General features: G+C 37.9%; 1 protein-coding gene and 1 pseudogene across 1 annotated transcript; one reads left to right on the forward strand and one right to left on the reverse strand.

Moving 5' to 3' along the window:
• Positions 1–7,117: 7,117 nt before the first annotated feature.
• Positions 7,118–8,427, forward strand: LOC123332863 (annotated as a pseudogene).
• An 8,468-nt stretch (positions 8,428–16,895) lies between these two features.
• LOC123332873 (olfactory receptor 5I1-like) lies at positions 16,896–18,068 on the reverse strand. Its single transcript, XM_044940082.2, has one exon. It carries the CDS (start codon positions 18,063–18,065, stop codon positions 17,133–17,135), a length of 933 nt encoding a protein of 310 aa, XP_044796017.1. The 5' UTR covers positions 18,066–18,068; the 3' UTR covers positions 16,896–17,132.
• Between the last annotated feature and the right edge of the window lie 4,197 nt (positions 18,069–22,265).

Genomic DNA, 22,265 nt, shown 5'->3' on the forward strand with positions numbered 1-22,265 from the left:
AACTCTAAAGTAGGCAAATCACTCAATTTTTGTTGCTACTGTTGCTACAATTTGTTTTTGTTTTGTTTTGCTTTGAATTGTTGTTTGGTCAGGCAATATAAAAGAGTATGACTTCAGGAAAGTGATGTTTTCCATTTAAAGAATTGGAGAATTTTCAATGTTAAGGAAATTAGTTCAAGGTATGGAGAATATGCACGTCCCAGGTGGCACTAGTGGTAAAGAACCCACCTGCCAGTGCAAGAGAAGAAAAAGACTTGGGTTCAATCGCAGGGTCTGGAAGATCCCCTGGAGGACGGCATGGCAACCCTCTCCAGTATTCCTGCCTGGAGAATCCCATGGACAGAGGAGCCTGACGGGCCACAGTCCATGGGGTCTCAAAGAGTCGGACACGACTGAGTGACTTGGCATATATGCATGGAGAATACACCAGTTATACTGAATACCAAGATTTCTAGTACTTGACTCAGTCTCATTACTGTATATATGAAAGCATGTATGATTCTCCTGCTGCTAGGAAGGAGGGCAGAGAATAAAATTGCTCGATTTTCATTTGTTTTTTTCCTCAGGAAAATGTCCGAATGGTAGATCCTACTCACTTAGAAACTGCCCTGTGGTACATGAGAGACCTTGGGGAAGTCTTTACTTGCCTTTCTTAATATGGATAAAGGAGTTATCTTTTTAGGTTTGTAGCCAAATGAGAGTGATAACATATGAAATCTCTGTGCATTCATACCTCTACATATACATCTTCACTTACATCTGCATATATACACTACATGTGCAATTTGATATCTTTATTTTTTAATTAATCATATTTTTAAAAATGCAAAACCATAATTTTAAATAACATGATAATTTTCTACCCAAGATATGATGCCCCATAGTTTTTAAAAAAAAAAGTTCTATTTTTTTACTGTTAACTTTCCCTATAGTTAGAATTCTAAACAATGTTACATTGTAGCTTTGGAGATAGTTTTTTCTCAAATTTATCAAAATGTAATTAAATTATTTCTTTTAATAACTAACAAATAATAAGTCCACCTGCAATGTGGGAGACCTGAGTTCGATCCCTGGGTTGGGAAGATCTCCTGGAGAAAGGAATGGCTACCCACTCCTATATTCTTTCCTGGAGAATTCCATGTACTAAGGAGCCTGGCAGGCTACAGCCCATGGGGGTCACAAAGAGTTGGACATGACGGGGAGATCCATTTTCACTGTCAAGAAAAAAAAAATCTCATTAAAAAATCATATAGCTTTTATGGTTTTCAAGGCTAAGACTTGGGAAATATGTTACCAGTGGCTTTCCAGAAAAATGTATACCAGAGTTACAGCGTTCTCAGTCCTTATCGACACTGACCACTACTATTGTAATTAATTAAATCCCTTTGTTAATTTGATAGGTAAAAATGGTGATGATCCTCAGCATATATTGAAATTCTCTTTTGTATATTCTGCACAATTCGAAATGTAACTGTCCTTGCTGCTAAGTCGCTTCAGTCGTGTCCAACTCTGTGCAACCCCATAGATGGCAGCCCACCAGGCCCCCCCGTCCCTGGAATTCTCCAGGCAAGAACACTGAAGTGGGTTGCCATTTCCTTCTCCAATGCATGAAAGTGAAAAGTGAAAGTGAAGTCGCTCAGTCGTGTCGGACCCTTAGTGACCCCATGGACTGCAGCCTACCAGGCTCCTCCGTCCATGCGATTTTCCAGGCAAGAGTACTGGAGTGGGGTGCCATCGCCTTCTCCGGTAACTGTCCTTATGAGCCACTAATTTCAAAGAGATGGGTCATACTCCCCAACAAGGGAATTGTACAAACCTACTGCAAATTTATGTGACTGATAACTGAATGAAACAATTAGCTTGGATTATATAGGATCATAAAAGCTGTCACCCTACTTTGGCAGACTTACGACATTTCCCAAAGAAAGAGTCAATCTCCATCAGGCTCTAAATTAGATCACTGATTATGTTTCAAGGTCCAACAAAATATCTAATTGAATTCATCAGCTCAATTTATTGATAGATTAAAGTTTGGAATTACATTGATTTCTGCTCATACTTGAATTTTAATCTTTTAGTCAGTGGGATCCACTGGGATATTGAACATTTTGAATTATTTGATGATTGCATTTTAAAAAGTGTTCAATAAAAATAAAGCAAAAAAAAAAAAAGACAGTGTTTGATGCCTATAATTTTCTGAAGTTAATATAAACATGTTTTCCCCCTTCTTCTTTTTTTTTTTTTTTTCAGAAGAAACACAAAATTTGTCATTTGGTTTCCCAGGCCTGACATATAGTAGAAAGCACTCCTATGGGAGAGTCCATGGTCACTGAATCATCAGAAGCTCCTGAACTCAGAGTCTTTCTCTTCCTGCTCTTCCTCCTCAAAGATGCTGTCACAGCTTTGGTCTGAGCATCACTGCACCAATTTAAGGCTGCTAAGCTGCTAAGTCACTTCAGTCGTGTCCAACTCTGTGTGACCCCATAGACAGCAGCCCACCAGGCTCCCCTGTCCCTGGGATTCTCCAGGCAAGAACACTGAAGTGGGTTGCCATTTCCTTCTCCAATGCATGAATGTAAAAAGTGAAAGTGAAGTCGCTCAGTCGTGTCGGACTCTTAGCCCCCCATGGACTGCAGCCTACCAGGTTTCTCCATCCATGGGATTTTCCAGGCAAGAGTACTGGAGTGGGGTGCCATCGCCTTCTCCAAATTTAAGGCTATACCAGTTTATTCCACGATCCTAGTATAGCCTGTTAATTGTTTGATAAATTGCTTTAAGCAGGTTAAATAAAATTAGATAGCAAATATATAATACAATTTTACATATTTATAACATACCATTTTGTGAGCCACAATATAATAATATGTTTCCCTGAGACATTCTTAATGTGTAGAAAAACATATGACATCACTTAATTTTGTGTTTAAACAATTTCTCAGTAGAACTGTAATTATGCAGGTAAGTATTCCCACTGGGAATTGGGTATCAGTGTGTGTTCTGGGATCTGATGTGAAATCAGAAAACTAGTCTCAACAGCCTCAGAGAAATATAAAAGGTCTTGAATTATCCTAGAGAACAGCAGTCTTCCTGAGGGAAGAACAAATTTCTTCTATGAACACAGAAGGCCATTCAAATCAGATTATTAAAAAATATTGCAGTAGGTCAATTTTTCTCTTTTAAGTATCAAAATTGACTTTTCCTGTGAAAAATGAACCACTGCTGACACGGTATAGAGAGAAGGTGAATGAAAAAGATCATGACCTTATCTTAATCCCAGGGGATTAGAACTTGATGGGATTTTAAGTTCTTTTAAGTTCATAGTCACTTTTTCTACATGTAGAAACTGATAGTTTGATAATAAATATTCCCGAGTAACACAAGTTTTAAATGATCAAGGTATGTCTAACAAAAACAATAGCAGCAAAGAAGCCCAAACATTTGACACATGATATTAAAACAATTCTCACTATATTGGACTCTGATTAAGAATCTAAATGTTAACACTGTTCTAATCACCTATTATTTCTTTTTAAAGCATGTACATATCCATTAAGGCTGACTCAATCTGTTTATTATATTGTCCATCTTCTCTTACAGTATTGCATTGATGCCATCAATTATCAACACCCAAGTAACAGTACTGGGGTGGGGGTAGAAGAAGGTTTTTAAGGGAGTAGAAAAAAAATTAAGTAGTGACTAGTATCAACAAAGAGAAACTTCTGCAAGAATAGATATTTTGCTAATAGAATTTTGCTAAACTCTTCCAAAATCCTGTTTTCATGCTCACCTGCCAAGTACATAGAAACATAGTAGTTGGCTCCTAAATGGTGTCTGTTTTTTATTTCCTGTACTATTTTCCCTTTCCATTTGTTCTATTTAGCTTTTATATTTCTTTTTTGAATCTTGAAATTTTCTTTCAGATTTGAAGTGTGTAATAAACTTGAAATATTATTACACTTAATGTTCTCTATATAAATTGTTCTCTTCAGGTCCTGTACATCTGTGAATAGAAATACGAGGTTTCGCAGAAAAACACCTCGCAAAGAAGTGTTTGTTTCTCATGGTCAAAGCCTCAAGCTTATTTAAACGTTGTCCCTAAAGATGAGTCTCTTTATTTGATGTCTCCGCCTACAATGCAGGAGACCCCGAGTTGATCCCTGGTTCGGGAAGATCCCCTGGAGAAGAAAATGGCAACCCACTCCAGTACTCTTGCCTGGAGAATCCTATGGACGGAGGAACCTGGTAGGCTACGGTCCATAGGGTCTCAAAGAGTCAGACACCACTTAACTTTCATTTTCACCTTTGAATAGTCATTTTTCATTATTACAAAAGAAAGAATAGCTCAGAAAAGATATAATTGTATTTTTTCTTGCCTTCAGAGAGTGGCATTTGCTCACTCCTTAGTCAGTAGACAGTCTTGTCTCTATGTTTGCAGAACAAAGCAGATGGGCTATCATTCAAGGATAGTTAATATTTTCTAAGGAGGAAGCCATCTGTATTTCATAAAAGTATAATTCCAATGAATTAACTAGTAGATCAATGATGCTTCCCTTCTTTGCTTAACCCTTTGCTTAGAGGAAAAAGGAATCCTGGTTGATAATAAAATAATAAATATTAATTTCTCAAGAAGTTCAAACTTGCCTCAATAGCTTAATAATATTAGCTTCCAAGATGGTGCAGTGGTAAAGCATCCACCTGTCAATGCAGGGGGCAGAAGAAATTTGAGTTTGATCCCTGGGTTGGGAAGATCCCCTGGAGGAGGAAATGGCAACCCAAGCCAGCATTATTGCCTGGAAAATTCCATGGACAGAGGAGCTTCATGGGCTACAATCCATGGAGTTGCAAAGAGGTAGACACACTAAGCACACACACATCACACACTGAATATTCGCTGTGTGAAAAACACTGTTGAAAATACACATATTAGCTCATTTAATCCTCATCATTACCCTGTAGACAAGTGTCACTATAATATGTAATTTACATATCATAAAATGAAATCATGTAGTTGTTGAAATTTTGCTGAAGTCATACAAATATGAGGTGGAAGAGCCAGACACACGGGATTTATCGTCCATGCGTTCAACCACCACAGCACATCTTCTCTGATACTGTGTCAAAAGATGTAAACCTGTTGGAGCACAAACTCTAAATCAAGATTTATGCTAGCTTTAAGCTAATATCCCTATATCCAATTCAGCACATTGAGTTTTGGGGAATAACTGTCTTGGTTATGCTAATCTTTTAAGTACCACTGTCTCTAGCATTTCCATTTCTGGGGAGGTAGTATTTATTGAAGAGTGCCCAGTGATCCAGAATGTCCAAACTCTGGCCCTGACTCTTTGATTGCAAAGTTATGCAATCCTGGATTGTTAACTGGGTTGAAATCATCAGTTCCTTTTCAGTAGAGGTGGCCAACATATTTTAAAGAGCTGTGAGAATTAAGTTAGATGAGAAAGCACTTTGAAAATTATAAGATGGCAATGTATCCATGCCAGATTTTCACATTTACTCTAATTTATCTCTTTCATCTCCTGCATTGGCAGACAGATTCTTTACTACTTGAGTGACCTGGGAAGCTGTTAATTTTAGCTAACAGAACAAATGTAGAAAAATAGACATTAAGTAATCCAGAATCTGCAATCATAATTGTATACATAGTTGATTTTCTATACCCAAAGAATAGCTTGGTAAATAGTTGCATTATGCCTATTAATTCTAAATGTACGAAAAGTTTCAAAAGACATTCAGTTTTATTAAAAATCTGGAACAAATTGAGAAAAAACAGGAGGATAAGATTTTGGTAATATGGTTAGATCATAATCTGAGATAGAGTATATAAAATAAAAATGAAAATATATTCAAATCTGACATTATGCAAATGCTGAACTTGTAGGAGCTGTGTGTGATGTAGGTTGTTAAGGAAGAATTATATATGCATGATATATATATATACATTATATATGACATAAAATGTATATATATGTATGTCTATATATAGATAGATAGATAGATGGGCTTCCCTGGTGGCTCAGCTGATAAAGAATCCACCTATAATGCAGGAGATCTGGGTTCAATCCCTGGGTTGGGAAGATCCCCTGGAGAAGGGAAAGGCTACCCACTGCAGTATTCTGGCATGGAGAATTACATGGATTGTATAGTCCATGGGGTCACAAAGAGTCGGACGTGACTGAGCGACTTTCACTTTCACTATATATATACATATGAACTTTATACTTATATAAAATGTGCACATGTAAAAGATTTTACTTATTTCATTCATTGAGATGCTATAAATGTTACAAAAGATAATTCAAAGAATCACAATATTATAAATCATGAATTCACAAATAAACTGATACTAGATACAAAACTGCCTTTCCACTACAGAGCAAATCAGTTGTCTCTGGAAAAAAAAAATGTACCTGTCTATAAACAAGTATCATGTGTGTTTCTCTGGGCTATTTACAATTTACAGAGCTGTAGACTAGTGCAATGGCAAGACAATGCAGGCATCATTAAGAGAAGTGGGTAGGTGACCCTTTTTAAACATGTTACAATTTATCATTAAACATTGAAATATTCCTGAATACTCATTATATTGCCTGGATTAATTCAGTAATTGTCCAAGCATGAAAATTTCTCTAGTTAGATTCCATAGCTTGGCTTATAATCTAAGAAATAAAAAATGGATGTACTACCTACTATTAATATGTTGCCAACTTTAGAACGGTGAATCAATGAGATGCTAAAGATATTTAACTGTAGAAGAAAATCATTTAACATATAATTTGATGAGACAGGCACTGTCATTCTCATACTAATGATGATGAAACTTAAACTTAGTGATTACTTGGCCTGACTAAAGAATTGCAACTGCTGAACATTAGAGTTAGGATTCAGTTACTAATTGTTACTGATTCAGTAACTAATTCTGAATATTTTCTCTTTCTATTTTACAAGCAACTCTTAGAAGTTCCTTTGTTCCTCAGAGGCAAAGTGCTTCTCAACGTATGAGAGATAAAGTACTTTGACTCCTCTAACTAGGCAAGGTTTCGACTGAAATAGAAATACTTTAACTTGTTGTGCAAGTAAAAAAATACTGCAAAGTGGAACAGAAGTGAGTTACTCAGAGTGTGCTATATGCAATGTGATTAACCATGATCATTCACATTGGTGAAAGATGAGAGAGTAAATGAAAGTAAGAGGTTCAGAGGTTAGAGTTCACCCACTGGTTGATGCTGTGTCATTTAATGTGGAAAATGATAGCTTTAAGGAATAGAAGTGGTAAGTTTTCTGTTCAACTGGAAATACGTACATTTTCGGTGCTTACTGTTCATATGCCTAGGAGTTACCAGGATGCCCGTGGATTTAGAATTAATGTTCTAATTACTTTAGCCATTTTCATATTTATTTTTTTTCTGACTCTTTAAGTTATTATAAACATCAGTACCCTGTCAAAATTCCAACCTCCACAAACCCTGCAGAGAATGGAGGTGGAGAACAGTGCTGTGAAGACACAGTTCTTTCTCTTGGGATTCAGTGACCACCCAGAACTGCAGAGTGCTCTTTTTGCTGTGTTTTTGTCCATCTACTCTGTTACCCTGATGAGCAACCTTGGGATGATTTTATTAATCACAGCCAGTCCCCCTTTGCACACCCCTATGTACTTTTTTCTCCGCATCTTGTCTTTCGTAGACGCCTGCTACTCTTCAGTCATTGCCCCCAAGTTACTTGTGGGCTTAATTTCTGATAAGAAGACCATTTCTTACAATGGCTGTGCTGCACAGTTATATTTCTTCTGCTATTTGGAGGACATAGAGTCTTTTCTCTTGACTGTCATGGCTTATGACCAGTACATAGCCATCTGTAACCCCTGCTTTACATCGTTATTATGTCCAAGAGGATTTGTTGCCAGCTTGCAATTGGAGCATTTCTGGGAGGCACCATGACCTCAATCGTCCACACCGCAATATATTTCACCTGTCTTTCTGCTCCAGTGAAATTAACCATTTCTTTTGTGACACCTCCCCTCTCTTCTCTCTGTCCTGCACTGACGCTTACATCCATGACATTGTACTGGTGGTCTTTGCTAGTTTAGTGGAAGCCCTCTGCCTTCTAATAGTTCTCCTCTCTTATATCCTCATCATAGCACCCATTCTTAACACAGGTTCTGCCGAGGGAAGAAGAAAAGATTTCTCCACTTGTGCTTCCCTTCTGACCGTGGTCTCTATCTACCATGGTACCCTGATCTTCATTTATTTGTGCCCTGGCACTGTCCATTCAATGGCTATTGATAAAGTGACCTCTGTGTTCTGTACATTGATTATACCTATGTTAAATCCCTTAATTTACAGCCTTAGGAACAAATATGTAAAAAATGCCTTCAGGAAAATGATTAGCAGAAAATTTCTTTCTTAAGAAAGGATAAAACTGAGGCCGACAGCTTTTCTACCTTGTTTCTTTTTTATTTAATTTAAATTTATTTATTTTAATTGGAGGCTAATTACTTTACAATATTGTATTGGTTCTGCCACACATCAACATGAATCTGCCACGGGCGTACATGTGTTCCCCATCCTGAACCCCCTCCCACCTTCCTCCCCATACCATCCCTCCGTGTCATCCCAGTGCACCAGCCCCAAGCATCCTATATCAAACCTGGGCTGGTGATTCGTTTCTTATATGATATTATACACATTTCAATACCATTCCCCCAAATCATCCCACCCTCTTCCTCTCCCACTGAGTCCAAAAGACTGTTCTGTACATCTGTGTCTCTTTTGCTACCCTATTTCTTGGCCTTTGTTCTTTATTATTTTTTTTTTAATTTTATTTTATTTTTAAACTTTACATAACTGTATTAGTTTTGCCAAATATCAAAATGAATCCGCCACAGGTATACATGTGTTCCCCACCCTGAACCCTCCTCCCTCCTCCCTCCCCATTCCATCCCTCTGGGTCGTCCCAGTGCACCAGCCCCAAGCATCCAGTATCGTGCATCGAACCTGGACTGGCAACTCTAAAGATTCTGAGTGCTGAAGCTCTAGTACTTTGACGTAAGTTCCTATAACCCACCAGTACAACCTTCTGAATTTCCCATTATTTTCAATTGTGCCTAAATTGAGTGTAGGGAGCAGGCCTTAATGATCTTAATCTTCTCTCCAAACTAAGGAAGAGCAGCAATAGGGTCTCTTTGCTGTTTTGCGCAAAAGGTGTTTTTTACGTCTCTTTCCTCTGTTCCTGAGAGGCCCTAGTGAGGTATCATGAGAAGAGCAACTGCTCTATCCATGTCAGTTAAACTTACTTCCCTAAAGGCTCCATTTTTTTTTTAACAATAGGCTTAATAGACTTGCTCAGTCAGTGTTACTGTATCAGATTAGTTTTGTTTGTACCCTTTTTATGTACTTGTATCACCCCGTAAATATTCCATCATAACACATAAAAATAAGTAGTAAATAAATAAATAAGAATAAGAACCCTCTCTCCATGTCTAAATATTCCATAAAAGCATGACGCTTACTATCCTGTTCACCATTTTTTCTACTCTGCCACTTACAGTGCTTGACCTGAGAATTCAATTCAAAAATACTTATTGAACAACACATGTATGAGTGCAGCCAGAACAACTAATATAAGATTGAACCTTTGTAAAATGATCAAAAAAATTGCTCTTTTCTTTGATTTTATCCTACCATGTTCACTTTAGGTGAAATCTATTTGCATATGGTTTCTTTTGCCCTATACAGAAATGAGAGTCAGAGACAGGAATTATTTGTTGTAAAACTCTTCATTCTGCCTTATTTCCTCTTCATTCTGCCTTAATTATATCAGCAAACATCCCCTGATCCTCCAAAGAACACCAAAGAGGACTCCCGTCTCCCCACTGGGTTCATAGCATTGCACTACTTAATAATGAAAATAAGTAAGCAAATAAACTGAAAGGCCCCATAATATAGTTCATATCATAAACCATATATGTTAAATCATATATTAACACAAATATAGTTCCCTTTGCAGGGGAGGAACAAAGTATTAGTTATATTAGAATGCTATATATAGTGATTATGTTATCTTTGAAAGTATGAAATAAATTAGAATAATATTCTAAACAAAATTTTAACAGTGGTTATCACAATTGTGTAGTGCTAAATTATTGTATGCTAGTTAATCCCTGAAATATTTTCCAAAAGCTTAATTAATTGCATATTCTGTTCTGCCTGTATTCAATTAGCAATTAATCCAGTTGTGAAAACAACACAATTTAAAGTTCTCAGAAGCATTCATTTTATCTTAGGTTGTGGCCATGAAAGGAACATGGAGGCACTCTTTATAATTTTAGGAGAGAGCAATTGCTTATACAGATTTTTATTTAGGTTAGGTCTTGTTCACTTATGTTCAATATCCCTTTGGTGCTGATGATTTTATAATCAAGATATCATTTGAAGGAAACAACATATTAAAAAACTTGGAATTTTCAGCAGATTATTTGAATTAGAATTCTAATATGAATTGGAATTTTAGACAAACATATTTTATTGTTTCTTCAATATTTTCTCTCATGATTTCAAATTATTTATAGTTCATAGAATATAGCACATATCAGGAACTCTCAATCACTGTCTAAAGCTCTTCACAACCCAATGAAATTTATTAAGAACATATGAAAGTATTTATATCTGCAAACATTAGGCCTCTCAGGTGCTGCTGAAATTTCTAGGCAGTGTAAGACTTTGAAACCTCAATTCCTGTTTGTTTTTTAATTTCAATTTTTTTCTTCTCAAGTAAGCATCTCCCTTTTTCCAATTTCCAGGCATTCAGAGGAATACCTCCCTGGTCTGGTGAGTCATAGAACATTCAGACCCAGGACCATACAATCATGAACTGCTGTTTTGTCTATCAAGGAGAAAAGGTCCAGGTAGACAATTAGCTCCTAAACATATATATCTAGCCCCGAAATAATGGCCTGGGGTCTTAAGAAAGTGTCAAGGAACAGTGTCACAATGTCTGGAAAACCTAAGAAACTTGGGGATCCAAGAAAGCCATAAAAATGACAAACTGGATGTTGTGAAGTTTAAACTAATTGGTCAAAAATGAGGCATATTAAAGTTACAAGTCAGCCAAAAATATACAGATCAATACTAATAAATATATAAAGCTGTTGTAATCCCCACCTTTTGGGGGCTCTTCTCTCCTTGTCAGTGTCTATGCTAAGGGCTTTGCATCTCTGTCTTCTAAAGTAAACTTTGCCTGTGTGAGTGTTTGCTAGGTTGTGGAGTTCATTCCTCAGCTCCAAGAACAGAACCTGGCTTCCTGTTTCAGCACCAGTGATAAGAAATCAGCCTGCCAGTGCAGGACACGCAAGAGGTGTGAGTTCAATCCCTGGGTTGGGAAGGTTCCCTGGAATGTGGAATGGCACCCCACCCCAGTATTCTTGCCTGGAAAATTCCATGGACAGAAGAGCCTATGGCTCATCGGGTTGCAAAGAGTTGGACATGTCTGATCATTATAATAATGAAGCCCATTCATATCATGTAAAATTAGCTTCACTGACCATTTTTCAAATATATATGTAATGAAAAAAAATCCCTTTTCTATTTTTATCTTTTCAAAGTTTTGACTTAATAGTGTTTACAGAGGATCAGGAAAATAGGTTGTTTTTGTTTGTTTGTTTTGGTTTTGATTTATGCTCATTTCGAGAAAATGATGAAGATGGAAGAGAGTTTAAGTTAATAAGAAGATTTGAAGTTGAAGAAGATTTGAAGATTGAAGACCTGAGTTCAAATCTTTAATATACTACCTTTTACTTGTTAGACCTGTGACCTTAGCCAACTAACTCCTCATCAGGGACTAAATTCTGGTACTGAAAGAAAAGATGGTGTAGTTTATCACATGAGGTCACGAGATGGAGTCTTCAGGATTCATCTTTCACTTTATAGCCAGCTCACTGGGCTCGGACGATCCCCTGGAGAAGTGAATGCCAACCCACACCAGTATTCTTGCCTGGAGAATCCCATGGACAGAGGAGCCTGGCGGCTACAGTCCATGGGGTTGCAGAGTCAGATACGACTTAAGTGACTTAGCATGCATGCATGCCAGTCTTAGAGATGCTAGTTGCACATCTCAGCTGCAGCTCATATCTGGAGTTCTCTGCCCAGAACCCTAAGGACTAGCTTCTGATCCTGCTAGAGCTTAGCAGAGATTTCTTCACAGTGACCCATGCTGGCCACACCATTTTCAATCTTGGCCAGATGCCTGAAAAGTACCTTAATGGTCTAATTTCCAGATGTCACAAGTCCTACCTCACTACTGATTTCTGTGGACAAAACCCTTCTTGTAAAGTTAGTTTCTTTACTGCCATGAGTGGAATTAGATTTACAACCCAGTACACATTTTTATTGTTAGAAGACTTTGCTTTCTAATTCATCCTCTCACACACTATTCAACTACCTTAGGGTTTATCACTGACTTTAAACTCTCCACCCACACTCTCTTTACTGGCCACTGCTTAGCAGTCAGTCAGACTATCATCTCACCATCCATCTGCTTTAGTTCCCATCTCTGGCCCTCAGAGGATGCCCTTTATTAGAAATGTTAACTGCTTACCAATCAAGGTGAGAGGGTAACAGGCAGGAAGGCCAGGGGTCTCTAAATGGAGGAAATAGCCTGCAAGTGTTAGATATTTTTATCTCTCCTAAGCGGCAGGAGGAAACAAACTAGTGATATTTTTTCCTTCTCTATACAAATTTAAAAGGAGGTTTCTCTTAAAATACTGTGTTGCCATAAGGACACCTGGTTTTGCCTGAGGTTAACTATTCTCAAACCTAGAGATAACCAATGCCTTTTTCTTATGGAAATGTTTATCTTAAGCTATGCTAATGTACTATGCGTTTACCCCAAACTCTGTCTTCAAGTTGGTTCCTCAGAACCTACTTGACAAACCAGTATGTTATACTCAGATATTGTTCCCCTAATCTATGTAAATAAAACTATTTGTATGGTGGTCTGCCCTTCTTCAAGATTCAAGTTAATCATTTTATGGCCCAGGATAAACCATTTGGTGCCAAGATTATCCCAAAATGCATCTTATGGGTGAGGGGCCTGGTGCCATTCTGAATTTTAAGACATTCCTTTCTTTCATTAACAGACTGCTAGTGACTATATAACATCCAGCTGAAGATTAGCAGGGGGGTACTCTTCTGCCCCCTTCTGATGCCTATGTCAGAAGCTTTCTCTATCTCCTTTATACTTTAATAAAACCCTATTACACAAAAGCTCTGAGTGATCAAGCCTCATTTCTGGCCCCGGATTGAATTTTTCTCTTCCTGGGGCCAAGAAATCCAGTGTCTTCGCGTGATTCAACAACCTTTCAAAGGGATTTCAGACTGTATATATTTTTGAGAAAATATTTCACAAGCCAGACTTTGATGAAGTTGATATTTCCAGGCTGCATTATTTTTTTAAAATCCACCATATTCACAATATCTTTATTTTTTTTTATTTTTTAAATATAAATTTATTTATTTTAATTGGAGGCTAATTACAACATTGTAGTGGTTTTGCCATACATTGACATGAATCTGCCACAGGTGTACATGTGTTTCCCATCCTGAACCCCCCTCCCACCGCCCTCCCCATCCCATCCCTCTGGGTCATCCCAGTGCACCAGCCCCGAGCACCCTGTATCATGCATTGAACCTGAACTGGTGATTCGTTTCACATATAATAGTATACATGTTTATTTTCCCAAATCATTCCACCCTCTCCCTCTCCCACAGAGTCCAAAAGGCTTTTCTATACACCTGTATCTCTTTTGCTGTCTCGCATATAGGGTCATTGTTACCATCTTTCTAAATTCCATATATATGCGTTATACTGTATTGGTGGAGAAGGCAATGGCACCCCTCTCCAGTACTCTTGCCTGGAAAATCCCATGGACGGAGGAGCCTGGTAGGCTGCAGTCCATGGGATCGCTAAGAGTTGGACACGACTAGGCGACTTCACTTTCACTTTTCACTTTCATGCATTGGAGAAGGAAATGGCAACCCACACCAGTGTTCTTGCCTGGAGAATCCCAGTGACGGGGAAGCCTGGTGGGCAGCCGTCTCTGGGGTCACACAGAGTCAGACACGACAAGCGACTTAGCAGTAGCAGCAGCATACTGTATTGATGTTTTTCTTTCTGGCTTACTTCACTCTGTATAATAGGCTCTGGTTTCATCCACCTCATTAGAACTGATTCCATTGTATTCTTTTTAATGGCTGAGTAATACTCCATTGTGTATATGTACCACAGCTTTCTTATCCATTCATCTGCTGATGGACAACTAGGTTGCTTCCATGTCCTGGCTATTATAAACAGTGCTGAGATGGACATTGGGGTACACGTATCTCTTTCAATTCTGGTTTCCTCGTGTGTATGCCCACCAGTGGGATTGCTGGTCATATGGCAGTTATCTTTAAATAGGCATGTGTGTAATATGGTACCCTTCTGAAGAATGAGCCAAAAACTGCAAGAGAAAGAAACAGTTGCTGTCTATTATGAGCATATAATCTGAATTAAAAACAGTCAATATAAAAAGAAATTTTTTTTTACTATGTCTCATGGCTTTGGGGATCTTAGTTTTGCAACCAAGGATTGAACCTGAACCCCCTGCGATGAAAAAGCAGAGTCTTAACCACTGGACAGCCAGGAAATTCTCACTAGTAAAATTATTTTTATTTCATAAAATTTTACTCATTGTATGCACTGGGGAAGATAATGTGATAAAGATGCAAGGGTTCCAATTTAAAAAAAATAATGAATAAACTCAATAGTAGACCACCTTAACTGCCTCCTGAGAAATCTGTATGCAGGTTAAGATGCAACAGTTAGAACCAGACATGGAACAAGAGACTGGTTCCAAACAGGGAAAGGAATACATCAAGGTTGTATATTGACACCCTGCTTATTTAACTTATATGCAGAGTACATCATGAGAAATGCTGAGCTGGATGAAGCACAAGCTGGGATCAAGAGTGCTGGGAGAAATATCAACAATCTCAGATACGCAGATGATACCACCCTTATGGCAGAAAGTGAAGAACTAAAGAGCCTCTTGATGAAAGTGAAAGAAGAGAGTGAAAAAGTTGGCTTAAAACTCAACATTCAGAAAACTAAGATCATGGCATCAGGTCCCACCACTTCATGGCAAATAGATGGGTAATCAGTGGAAACAGTGGCTGACTTTATTTTGGGGGGCTCCAAAATCACTGCAGATGATGACTGCAGCCATGAAATTAAAAGATACTTGTTCCTTTGAAGAAAAGCTATGACCAGCCTAGACAGCATATTAAAAAGCAGAGAAATTATTTTGCTAACAAAGCCGTGGTTTTTCCAGTAGTCAGGTATGGATGTGACAGTTGGACAGTAAAGAAAACTGAGCTCTGACGATTTGATGCTTTTGAACTGTAGTGTTGGAGAAGACTCTTGAGAGTCCCTTGGACAGCAAGGAGACCCAACCAGTCAATCCTAAAGGAAATCAGCCCTGAATATTCTTTGAAAGGACTGATGCTGAAGCTGAAACTCCAATACTTTGGACACCTGACGTGAAGAACTGACTCATTGGAAAAGACCCTGATGCTGGGAAAGATTAAAGGCAGGAAGAGATGGGGACGACAGAGGATGAGATGGTTGGATCTACACAATGGTCATGAGTTTGAGCAAGCTCTGGGAGTTGGTGATGGACAGGGAGGCCTGGTGTGCTGCAGTCCATGGGGTCGCAAAGAGTCAGACAGGACTGAGCAACTGAACTGAAGTGAAATTTAATACAGGGGTATAACTACAGACACAAATGATGTTATTATAAAATTTAGTGAGGTTTAGAATATGAGTTACATCATAATTGAAATGGATGACAGGAAAAAAACTCATGTAGGATTTAATATTTGAGGGAGGCTTCTTCTTTCCTTTTCTTTCTTTTTTTTTTTTTTTTTTTGAGAAAGCCTTTTTAGTGTGAGTACAATTTGGACAGTTAAGCTTCAATCTGCATGTGGTTGCTGTTGTTTAATCACTAAGTCTTCTCTGACTCTTCTGTGGCCTCATAAGCTGTAGCCATGGTCCTCTGTCCATGCAATTTCACAGGTAAGAATACTGGAATAGGTTGCCATTTCCTCCTTCAAGGGATCTTTCTGACCCGGAGATCAAACCTGTGTCTCCTGCATTTGGCAAGCGGGTTCTTTATCACTGAGCCTCAGAGAAGCCTCTACCATCTACACATACTGCCATGGAAATCAAGTTAATTAACAAAGAATCTCAGTGAATTTCATTTATAAATTTTCACAAAAGAGTGCTGCAATATGTATCAAAAGCTTAACCAATATTGAGTAAAATAATAATAACAAAATGAGAGACAAAGAGTAAGAATATGAAATATAGAATATTACATGAAGGGTAAATCTACTCCTGAGAAAAAAATATGAAAGTTCAAATTTATTTCATTTAGCCTATTTCCTATTGGTAGATATTTAGATTATTTTCAATAGTTTGCCCCTGATGCTGGGAAAGATTGTAGGTGGGAGGAGAAGGGGACGACAGAGGATGAGATGGTTGGATGGCGTCACCGACTCGATGGACATGAGTTTGAGTAAGCTCCAGGAGTTGGTGATGGACAGGGAAGCCTGGCGTGCTGTGGTCCATGGGGTTGCAAAGAGTAGTACACAACTAAACAAATGAACTGAACTGAACTGATTATAAGCTCTGATGCAATGAATACTTTGAAAGTGGTAAACTTTTGCAGGTTCAATTGCTAGAATTACTGGTTTAAATGATACTTGCATATTTAATTTTCAAATTCCAGGTGAGTTATATATTTCATTCAAATAATAGCAAATTATCTTCCATAAAGAAGACTAATTTAAACTTCCACCAACAATGAATGAGTGTGAAAAAAAAAAAAAAAACTTAAAATGATAAAGAATTAGACATATGTAACAGGGCCTGGCTCTAACATTAGCCTCTGGCCCAATTTTGTAGTTGAGGCTTCATTGCCTGTAGAATTAGGGAACACCCATACTAAACTGACTTTTCCATTAGTTAAAACTAAAGGTCAAGAAACAGGGTAGAAAAGTTGTCAGCCTCAGTTTCATCCTTTCTTAAGAAAGAAATTTCCTGCTAATCATTTTCCTAAAAGCGTTTTTCACATCTTTGTTCCTCAGACTGTAAATCAAGCGGTTCAGCATAGGTATAATGAATGCATAGAACACAGAGGCCACTTTATCAATATCCAGTGAATGGCAAGCACTGGGATGCAAATAAATGAAGATCAGGGTACCATCGTTGATAGAGACCACAATCAGATGGGACGCACAAGTGGAGAATCCTTTTCTTCTTCCGTCAGCAGATTCTGTTTTAAGAATGGGTGCTATGATGAGGATATAAGAGAAAAGAACTGTGAGAAGGCAGACGGCTTCCACTAAACTAGCAAAGACCACCAGTACAATGTCATGGATGTAGGTGTCAGTGCAGGACAGAGAGAAGAGAGGGGAGATGTCACAAAAGTAATGGTTAATTTCACTGGAGCAGAAAGTCAGGTGAAAGGTATTAGTGGTGTGAATCACTGAGCTCATGGTGCCCCCTAAAAACGCTCCAATTACAAGCTGGCAGCAAATCCTCTTGGACATAATAACAGTGTAAAGCAGAGGGTTGCAGATAGCTATGTACCGGTCATAAGCCATGACAGTCAAGAGAAAAGGCTCTGTGTCCACCAAACAGCAGAAGAAATATAACTGTGCAGCACAGCCATTGTAAGAAATGGTCTTCTTATCAGAAATTAAGTCCACAAGTAACTTGGGGGCAATGACTGAAGAGTAGCAGGCATCTATGAAAGACAAAATGTGGAGAAAAAAGTACATAGAGGTGTGCAAGTGAGGACTGATTGTGATTAATAAAATCATCCTAAGGTTGCCCATCAGGGTAACAGAGTAGACAGACAGAAATACAGCAAAAAGAGCACTCTGCAGTTCTGGGTGGTCACTGAATCCCAAGAGAAAGAACTGTGTCTTCACAGCGCTGTTCTCCACCTGCATTCTCTGCAGGGTTCCTGGAGGTTGGAATTTCAGCAGGGTACCAATGGGGATGTTGATAATAATCTGAAGAGAAGCTACAAAGGAAAATAATTAAAGTAGTTAGAATAGTAATTCTAAATCCACTTGGCACCACCTTTACACTTGGGCATAAATAAAGTAAGTTTAGTATAAGCATAGCTTTTCAACTGAAATACTTTTTTTTTAATTAGTTAAATTTTTTTTTTTTTAATGTTTGGCAGAGACATGTAGCTTGCAGGACCTTAGTTCCCTATGAGCAATGGAACCCATCTACTTTATACTGAAAGCACAAAGTCCTAACCACTGGATGGCCAGGGAATTCCCTGAGATAGTTTATTTAATTGAATTGATTGTTTATACTTCTATTTCTTAAAGCTATATATATATATATATCCCCCCCTCCCTCATTAAATGAGACACCATCAAACCAGCGGGTGAACTCTGAATTTCTTTCTTTCATCTGTCACCAACTTCAAGTGATTGAGGTTAGTTACATTGATACATAGCAAACTGAGTAACTAGCCTCTCTTTTCCTTTGTGGTATTTTTGTTTACACAACAAATAGATACATTTTTATTTCAGTTGAAACCTTATATATGTAGAGGAGTAGAAGTTCTTTATTTCTCACCTTGAGCTGAGAATTTGCCTCTGAGGACTAAAGAAACCAGTTAAAGTTTCTTGAAATACACTGATTAAATAGAAGGAGGTAAGATTCAGAATTAGTTATATAAGTAACTAAATCCTAACTCTGCCACTTAGCAGTTATAAAGTCTTCAGCAGGCCAAGTAATCACAGAATTTCAGCTTCATCACGTATAAAATGAAGAGGACAGTGCCTTCCTCATCAAATCGGAGAAGGCAATGGCACCCCACTCCAGTACTTTTGCCTGGAAAATCCCATGGATAGAGGAGCCTGGTAGCCTGTAGTCCATGGGGTCGCTAAGAGTCAGACACAACTGAACAACTTCACTTTCACTTTTCACTTTCATGCATTGGAGAAGGAAATGGCAACCCACTCCAGTGTTCTTGCCTGGAGAATCCCAGGGACGGGGGAGCTTGGTGGCCTGCCGTCTATGGGGTCGAACAGAGTCGGACACGACTGAAGCAACTTAGCAGCAGCAGCAGCAGCAGCAACAAATCGTATTAAATTTCCTTCTAGGCTCAATATCTTCACCATCTTGTTCATTCACTGTTCTAAAGTTGGCAACACAGTAATTCTGCAGAATTCCATATATCTACTTTATGTTATCTGAAATCCAAGCTATGAAATACAACTAGAGAAATCCAAATGCTTGCATATTTATTAAATTCATCTAGGCAATACAATAATATTCAGGAATATTGGATGGCCTCTTTGATTAAAATGATAAAAGATGTTATAAATGCTCACCTACCCACCTCTCTATGTTACCTTTGTACTTCCTTGTCATTGCTTTAGTCCACAGCTCTGTAAATTGTAGATAACCCACAGCAATGCAAGTGACACTTGTCTATAGCAGGCACATTTTGCCCAGGATAGAGATAATTGATTTCTCTCCCCACTGATGGCAAAAATCCAGCTTTACATCTATTTGTCAGTCTATTTGTGAATTCCTGATTTATGATATTATGGTTCTTTGAATTATGTTGTGTACATTTCATAACATATTACGTATTGAACAAAGTAAGTAAAACCTTTGATGCCTGTAATGCTATATGCATTGTTATGGTTGCTCGGTTGTTAAATAAGCGTTTGATTCTTTAGGACTCCAAGGACTGCAGCGTGCCAAGGCCTCCCTGTACCTCACTGTTCCTGCCTATAAAAGTTAAAGATAAGTTAAATATGTGTGCATATATGTTATATACACATATATATTTTAACAATTTACATTATTCATGGCTCTTACAAACTCAGTATTTAAATAACTTCAGATTTGAAAACATTTTCATTGTCATCTCATATTCTCTGTCTCAGAACATAATCTAAGCACATTACTAAAATCTTAACCTCCTGTCTATCTTTTGTCCCAAGTTCTTAACAAAACTAAATGTCTTATTAAAACTGTGTATACATTTAGAGTTAATAAGCACAACTATCTGTGAAGCTATTTTTGGGGTACAGAAAATGAACTACAAACACAATAATAATTATAGATTCTGCATTGTTCAACACCTATTTTTCTGCATCTGTTCGTTTCTGCATCTGCATTGTTTCTAGGTAGATTAGGCAAATTCTGGGTAAATGTGTGTATCTGACATTAATACATTTGCATCTTATAATTTTCAAAGTAAACTTTCTCATCGAATTTAATTCTCACAGCTCTTTAAACAGTGCTGATCAACTCTCAGTTTTATTGAGAAGGAACTGATGATTTCAGCCCAGTGAATAGTCCAGGGCTGCATAGCTTTGCAATCAAAGAACAGGTCCAGAGTTTGGACATTCTGTACACTGGACATTCTTCAATAAACACTACCTTCCCCGAAATGGAAATGTTAGAAATGGTGGAGCTTAGAAGATTACTGTAAATAATATAGTTATTTCCCCAAAACTCAATGTGCTCACCTGCCAGGGAAGTCCTTGGTCACTTTTTCTTTTTTCCTTTTATTTTAATTTCTTTAAGCTTTTTTATTTTGTATTGAGGTATATCTGATTAACAAACAATGTTGTGGTAGTTTTAGGTGAACAGAGAAGGACTCAGCCATACACATGCACGTGTCCATTCCCCCTCAAACTTATATCCATCCAGGCAGCCACATAACATGGCACAGAGCTCCCTGTGCTATACAGTAGGTCCTTGCTGATTGTCCATTTTTACTACAGCGGTGTGTGCATGCTCACCCCCAGGTCCCATTCTCTTCCCGCTACCCGCTACTCTTTTCCACTGGTAACCATAAGGTTGTTCTCTGAGTCTGTAAGATTCTTTGTTTTTATACGTTCACTGTATCAACTCTTCTTAGGTTCTGCATATAAAGAATGTCAAATGATATTTCTCCTTCTCTGTCTGAATTACTTCACTCAGTATGACACTCTCTAGGTCCATCCATGCGGCTGCAAATGGCACTATTCCATTATTTTTAATGGCTGAGTAATATCATTATTTTTTAAAACATTTTTTTCCTTCTCCCTTAAAGTCAGCCCTCTTATCTGCCTGAATCCTTTTGCATGTGTATTGACAGTTGTTGCTATCAATACATTACCATAAGATAGGACAAATAATACAATATAAAAATCAGTTCAGCTGTAATTGATATATAGCTCCATCCATTCTTAAAAATAAATAATATATAATAAGCGCAGTGTTTAATTCTGATTCCTAATCAGAGTCCAGTAATGGTGAGGTTTGTTTTAAGGTTTGCTGTTGTTGTTTAGTTGCAAAGTCTTGTCCCGCTCTTTTGTGACCCCGTGGACTGTAGCCCACCAGGCTTCTCTGTCCTTGCAGTTTCCCAGGCAAGAATCCAGGAGTGGGTTGCCATTTCCTTCTCCAGGGGATCTTCCTGATGCAGAGATCAAACCCATGTCTCCTGCACTGGCAGGCAGATTCTTTAACACTATCATGTGTCAAACATTAGGTTTTTGTTTCTGCTGTTGTTTTTGTTAAACATATTTTCAAAATTTAAAACCTATATTACCCTAAGTATGTTTATCCTCAAAACATCAGTTTCTATGTGTAAAATAGGATCACACACTCTGATATCCAAATCCCAATGGGAAAACTTACCTGAGCAATTAGAGTTCTACAGAGGAGTCAAGTACACACAAAGGAAATGATGTAATGTGTTTTTCTGTATCTTAAGAACATCTCGAGCAAAAATATATTATGACTTTCAAAATGGTAGATTGTTATACATAAAATTGGAGGATGATAGTTGCTATCTGATTTGACTTGTTCAAAGCAATTTATCAATTAATAGAAGTTTTATGTGACAGGACAGTGGTGAACTGAAATGAAGCCAAATATATCCATTCACGAATTGAGAATTAGAGGGCCTTTAAGTAAACATTGTTAACTAAAAAATAATATAGTCACAACCTGAAAGTAGACATTTCACTTGTTGGGAATGTTAAGGACTTTGAGGCCAGGAGGCAGCATCAGTAGCCACGAGAAAACCACTCAAGGAGGCAGGAGGGGGAGTCAGGCTGTACACAAGTTTGCAACAAAGGGGACAGAGAATCGGAACATCAGAGATTATTGTGAGGTAGAGA

The sequence above is a fragment of the Bubalus bubalis genome, chromosome 1 (genome assembly GCF_019923935.1).
Source record: "Bubalus bubalis isolate 160015118507 breed Murrah chromosome 1, NDDB_SH_1, whole genome shotgun sequence".
NCBI lineage: Eukaryota > Metazoa > Chordata > Mammalia > Artiodactyla > Bovidae > Bubalus > Bubalus bubalis.